Here is a 6,364-nt window from a genome sequence, read left to right on the forward strand (position 1 = left end):
CTTTCTTGCTCGGTTTTCTACTTACTTACGATTACTTTTTCACTTTATCACTTTTTTACAAAAATTAGACCAATCTCTCAAGATTTCTCACACAATATTTCTAAATAGACAATACACATAATACTTCCCTCTACATTTCTAATCTGAATCATGTATGCTTGAAAGATAAATGTTTAAGTGGAATATTGAAATGCTTACTTAAATAGAGAGAGAGAGAGAGAGAGAGAGAGAGAGAACAATAAAAAAAAGAGGAAATTTATTTATTTCTTGCACTCTATTTTGGCTAACATAAAATCAGGAGAGTTGCGTTACTGTATATACTGTGGCGGAAGTTATCACACTAATCAATAATTCTATTATTCGTATTCATAGTCAGGCCTTATATTTAAGGTTTCCTTAAATTTATCTTTAGATACTCCACGAATTATTTCATTAGCTGCTGAGTTAAAGATAAATTTAAGGACCTTAGTACAAGGTCTGACTATAAATAAGGGGAATAGATTTTTAAATCGATCTCATCATGCAAAACTTCTAGAAATGATGTAATATTACTTCCGCCACGTGGCAAAAGTTGGATTGAGTTCGACTTTTGTCGCGCGGTGGAAATTATATATTTATTACTTTTTAGCAAGCAAGACATTTGCCCGTATTCATAATCAGGCCTTCCTTAAATTTATCTTCAGGTACTGTATGAATTATTTCATTGACTGCTGATCATCTAAAGATAAATTTAAGGAAGCCTTAAATTTATCTAGTACAAGCTCTGACTATGGCTGGTATTCATAATCGAGTCTTATTTCAAGATTGTCTTGAGTAATGTCTTAAGATACTAATGCAGTCTTCTGATTGGTTCGTGACTTCTTAAGACCGTACTTAAGACGATCTTAAATATAAGATCTACCTAGGCTATGAATACCGGCCTATAAATGAAATAGGCAATTGATTGCGTTCCATTTCACGCATGGTATGCATGATGTATCATTTATCTTTGTTTAACATTCGATGAATACAAACAATGCAGATAAATAATGCGCGAAGCATCATGCGTGAAACGGAACGTAGCCATTGATTGGCTATCGCGTCAAGCGTTGCTGCTAGTTACCGCGTTTTGTGTGCAGGAGCCATAATAACAATACCGGCATGATCTATTTACCGGACGGCAGGCGGCAGGCAGATAACGTAGGTTACGTAGTAGTTAATCGGGAGTCGTTTCCGTTAGTTGCAGTTAGTCCAAGTTAGTCGTGCGTGAAACCCGTAGCCGCGTACGCCGGTCGTTCTTCAAAAGCTACGGGGTCCCTTGAACCTCGTTTCGCGTTAAATTTCAATGAGATCGGAGCTGGTCACCGAGATGATTATTTTATATGGAGCAGATTCGAGGGGCGACCGTGATTTCAGATAATCGTAGATTTATCTAATCGAATGATTTCGCGCGATCGCCGAGCTGCGTCAGTTTTATATTAATATTAATGCTTTTGAGACGAATCTTCGAGAGAGAGAGAGAGAGAGAGAGAGAGAGAGAGAGAGAGAGAGAGACAGAGAGAGAGTTTATCACTGTGATCGATTGATGTGCTGAGTTGCCTTAATCGTTACAATTGTGCTATAATCCAATTGCTCGACGAGTGATTGTTTTGCATTGACATTTTATTTAGAATTGTAACATAACGTGTAACTCACGTACGTGTATATATCTATATATGTATCGATAACGAAGAAATTGTATATATAACGTTGATTTTTTAAATCGAATTTTTTGCGCGTTTCAAGCGTCTTTTCTCCTCTTTGATTAATGGTTCCCGCACGTAACAACATGTTTCTCGTTTGCGTGACCGTGGGACTTGTCTTTTTGGCGTCGAAGTATCGTAACAACGTACTTCGCAGCGTCAAGCATTTGTATAAAAATATTAAAAATCGCGATGGCAAGAAGGATATTGATAATACAGCCAAGTGCGATAAGCATGATACTGATAATAATAATAATGAGGATAATGACAACAAAGAGAATAAGCTTATATTAGACAAGATTATTCTGGCCGACTCTCCGGAAAAATGCGATTACGCCGTACAGCGTATTCGTTGGTAAGCGAAAATCGAAATTTAATATTGTTAATTTTAAGCATTTTCTAATTTCTCAACAATATTCTTACAATCACATCCTAAAACGTTATAACAGACTGCTATATCTCATGACTTTCCATAATGGAAACGGCCGTTTTCATAATTATTGTTTACATTTTTTTCTGGAGAGAGTCAAATACCAAGATTATTGTGTTTGGAAGGCAATAAGTATAAAGTGTCCTTGGGATTCTCCGAGAAAGATCTGGATTTCCTATAACAATAACTGGCACAATTAGCGATCGTTATACGAAAGAAAATTTATTTTAATTTCTAATTTATAACAGACTTCTTTTGCAGTAAAATAAATTTTGTTATTTATTAATTACAAAGAATAAAATGAATTTTTTTTAGTTTTCTCTTATAATATAAATTTACACTATTTTTATGTTGACTGTTTTTCTCAAAGAGAATTTTCTTTCTTTAATAAAATAATCTTTAATAAAATAATCTTATCCCTTGTAATTAATAATAAAATAAATTTTATTATTAATTCCAAGGGATAAGATTAATTTCTTCTTTAATTTCCTTTTATTGTATTTATAATACAATACACTTGTCCTACTTCTATGTTAATTGCTTTTCTCAAATCTGTTTGATGAAACATGATCTCTAGAAGGAATAGTAACATTATTTATGATGTCTTATGAAACAAAATTAATTTGTTATATATGTTTCTTTGATAGTGATCTGTCTGATGGTGTACTGGGTTTCGATTGCGAATGGGTCAAAGAAGGACCTGTCTCTCTGTTACAATTAGCTACTTACAATGGAGTAGTTGCTTTGTTTCGCATTGGAAAGATTGGATACATTCCACCTAAACTTAAGGTACATTTCACAAAAGTTCAAGCTTGACTAATTATTATGCATAATATTGATTTGTAATTATGTTTATGTGTTAAGGAATTGTTAGCTAGTAAACACATCCTTAAAGTCGGGATCTCTTCGTTTGAAGATGGACATAAGATTGTAAAGGATTATGGATGTAGAGTTAATGGAACTCTTGATTTAAGAACCTTAGCTGAAAATTTTAATCTACCGAGCCGGAAGAGCTTAGCCGCCATGTGTTTAGAATATCTTAATATAGAGATGGACAAAATAATAGAAGTTAGGTGCGGTAACTGGGACGCTAGCACCTTAACCGACGAACAAGTTGCGTATGCCGCTTGTGATGCGCTTGCATCTGTTATCGTTTATCATAAGGTAGGAATTTTTAAATATTTTTTTGTACATGATTATTGTGACTATTAAATTATGTTTCTCATATCCAATTTTGTTTCAGATAATGCAAAAAGAAAAAGAAAAATATACATTATGGCAGAGAGTAGGAATTTACTTATATAATATATTGAGTAGTGATATCAATGTGCGGATTCATGGTGTACCTGCTAGAACAGTCGATATGAGGTATAAAAATTTATGAATTAATATAAATTATTTAAAATTATACATATGAGAAAAAGAGAGAGAAAAGTATATATAAATATACATTTGTTTAAGGTTCAAGAGTCAGCGATCACCAAGTGCGGACAGTATTACTAATAATGTTTTAAATGCTAAGAATAAATCAGTAGTAGTAGATAAAAACACTATTAACGATCGTAAAAATGCGATACCTACTAGAATTAAACCATTATATCATAATTGTTATTTACAAGCACCTGATGGAGATATATTGTGTACATGCGATCGCAAGAAAGCAGAATGGTATATTACGAAAAATTTAGGAAAACTTGTGGAGACAGATCCATATACAGTCAGATTAAATTTTGAGCCATCTGGCCGAGCATTGGGAGAAGTTGGACAATATTATACACAGGTGAAACTCAATCAATGTGTAGTCTGTGGATGCACTGAGAAATTTATTAGAAAAAATGTTGTGCCACGAGAATATCGAAAGTATTTCCCATGTAAGCGTTTTTTATCGCATTATATAATATTAAAAATAATATTTATATTGATTAATGAATAACATGCCAATCTAATAAATATAAGAATATAATTCTTCTCTATACACATGTTCTTCTCTATACTATGTACTTATCAAAATGAACATTCTTTTCAGTGGTAATGAAGGCACATCAATCTCATGATGTATTATTATTATGTCCTTCGTGTCATGAAATCAGCAATAATCATGATCTGCAACTCAGAAGAAAGTTAGCAGACATGTGTGATGCACCGTTAATTGGGCCAATGACACACGTACGAGACAATTTTTTGCATAATCGCCGAAAGTTGCATTCAGCTGTTAAGGCCTTGAGAGAAAAGTTCACATTACCTCCTCGACAACGCGAAGAGTATGAAAATTATATACTAGAGCATACGGGACAGCAGAAAATTACGCCGGATCTGCTTAATGGTCTGAACGAGCAACTAAAGAATGCACTGATCCAGAAACCGATACCTAACAAGTATCAGCCACATGGCTTAAAGGTAATGATTTTAAAATAAATCGTCAAGAGACAAATGTGTGAAGTCTTTGTATTATTCAATTTAATTTTATTCGACAGGTGGTACAGCATTTTCAAAAGCAAGAAAGCGGACTTGTCGAGTTGGAACGTATGTGGAGAGAACATTTTCTTTTCACAATGAAACCAAAGTACCTGCCAAGTTTATGGTCTGTACGCCACAATCAAGAACGGTTGATCATACGCCAGGCACAAAATAGAATCGATGCGGATGATGCAAAGGCGGCCGGATTAACTCAATAGTGCTAGAATTTGATTATTAGAACTGAAAAGTCTCGTATAAGAGCGAGAACTTCTCTTCACAAAGACTGTTATATCAATCAATATATCTCCTACGAATATATATACATATATATGGCTATATTCTACTTTTATTTATCTTCATGTAACATGATGCAATATGAAACTCACAAATCATATCTCTTAATATAGAAACTAATATTTTATTCACAAAAGTTTCAAACATTGTGCCCGTTCAAAATATACATTTTAAAATCAACATTTCCAAGATCATATTACATATTTACAAATTTTTCTATGTTGGACAAAAAAACATGCTATACTTTGAAACCATGCTAATCAATATCAGAATCTATTGTTTATTATGACATTATGTACAGTTGTCTAGAGTTAGAATAAGTAAATTTAGACTAGGGACAAATCTCATGGCTCCCTGGAAGTTTCTCGATTGCTCGAAGCTTCTTGCGATGGTGGTGGTGGAGTTGCGGTTCCCTTTTGATTTTTTAGTTCCTCGTCGATGCGTTCCTTGGCACGGACAATCTTAGACTGCAGATAAAATGAGCCGCCCTTCAACTTGTCATTAGCCTCCATAAGATATTTGTAGTTTCGCTGGATCAACTCCGTCTGATCAGGACGTTCCACGTTCAGGATGCGTAGAGCCTCTTCTAAGGTAAGACCGGTCCTAGTGTTGGTGGCGATGTGTTGTGCTCCCTGACTGCCACCGCCTGCCCGCCGCGCCGCTTCCTGGCTCGCCGCGATCTCCTGGCGTAACGCGCGCGCGAACGCTTTGCCGACGACCTGCGTGCCCATCACGATGATCTGTATCAGATACTTCGCCATGGCTTAACCTCACCACGCGCTTACGGCACCTCGACGTGCAGACGAGCTGCCACGCCGGCGTTATCTATCCTCTCGTGTCTGACCAGCTGGCCGGTCACTGTTTCAGAGTTGCGTTTATTTGTGCAAATTTGTACCTCTGGCCATGCATCAGCAACACGATGTTATCGGCTACTATAAGAAACCTAACCTAACCTAGCGATTACACATGGCAATCGTAAACGACGTAAATTTACCCGCCTATTACGATCGCGAGTGGAGTGAGGGAAATAGAAAACGCGCTCTGCTTTCGCGATTAAAGAATGTTTTAAATATATTTGTTTTTCTTTAGTTTTAACTGTCTTATGTCTACTATCTACAAAATTTATATTAATTAACGATTAAAAATCTATATTAATTTTAATTATTATAGATTTAATTATTATAAATTATTTTCTTATTTATTTATTTCATCTGTATGAATTCAATTCAAGGGTGCGAATACGTTCCGTTTTGATATCATTTTATCCTTGTTATTTACTGAATGTTAAACGAAGATAAAATGATAGATTATGCATAAAGTGGAATGCACACCAAGTTGATTTAATTCGCTAAACTTTGTTTATTTGCATAAACAAATTGTTTAATGATATTACGTACGTTATTAGTTATTACGTAATTCTAATTGAAGGAAGCGGATGAAAACTATACAGTCATGCATATAT

General features: G+C 34.8%; 2 protein-coding genes across 2 annotated transcripts; one reads left to right on the forward strand and one right to left on the reverse strand.

Moving 5' to 3' along the window:
* Positions 1 to 1,624: 1,624 nt before the first annotated feature.
* Positions 1,625 to 4,934, forward strand: LOC108687331 (exonuclease 3'-5' domain-containing protein 2). Its single transcript, XM_018193032.1, has 7 exons — positions 1,625 to 2,076; positions 2,799 to 2,940; positions 3,016 to 3,315; positions 3,395 to 3,519; positions 3,613 to 4,022; positions 4,178 to 4,548; positions 4,626 to 4,934. Exons 1-7 carry the CDS (start codon positions 1,787 to 1,789, stop codon positions 4,824 to 4,826), a joined length of 1,839 nt encoding a protein of 612 aa, XP_018048521.1. The 5' UTR covers positions 1,625 to 1,786; the 3' UTR covers positions 4,827 to 4,934.
* Positions 4,935 to 5,128: 194 nt separating this feature from the next.
* Positions 5,129 to 5,863, reverse strand: LOC108687346 (mitochondrial import inner membrane translocase subunit Tim16). Its single transcript, XM_018193055.1, has one exon. It carries the CDS (start codon positions 5,661 to 5,663, stop codon positions 5,247 to 5,249), a length of 417 nt encoding a protein of 138 aa, XP_018048544.1. The 5' UTR covers positions 5,664 to 5,863; the 3' UTR covers positions 5,129 to 5,246.
* Between the last annotated feature and the right edge of the window lie 501 nt (positions 5,864 to 6,364).

Source organism: Atta colombica, unplaced genomic scaffold (genome assembly GCF_001594045.1).
Source record: "Atta colombica isolate Treedump-2 unplaced genomic scaffold, Acol1.0 scaffold205, whole genome shotgun sequence".
In the NCBI taxonomy this organism is placed as follows: domain Eukaryota; kingdom Metazoa; phylum Arthropoda; class Insecta; order Hymenoptera; family Formicidae; genus Atta; species Atta colombica.

Coding starts and splice junctions, on each gene's coding strand:
- LOC108687331 (XM_018193032.1), top strand. CDS start 1,787: ATGGTTCCCGCACGTAACAACATGTTTCTCGTTTGCGTGACCGTGGGA. Junction 2,077..2,798: donor GCCGTACAGCGTATTCGTTG/GTAAGCGAAAAT, acceptor TTTCTTTGATAG/TGATCTGTCTGATGGTGTAC. Junction 2,941..3,015: donor ACATTCCACCTAAACTTAAG/GTACATTTCACA, acceptor TTATGTGTTAAG/GAATTGTTAGCTAGTAAACA.
- LOC108687346 (XM_018193055.1), bottom strand. CDS start 5,663: ATGGCGAAGTATCTGATACAGATCATCGTGATGGGCACGCAGGTCGTC.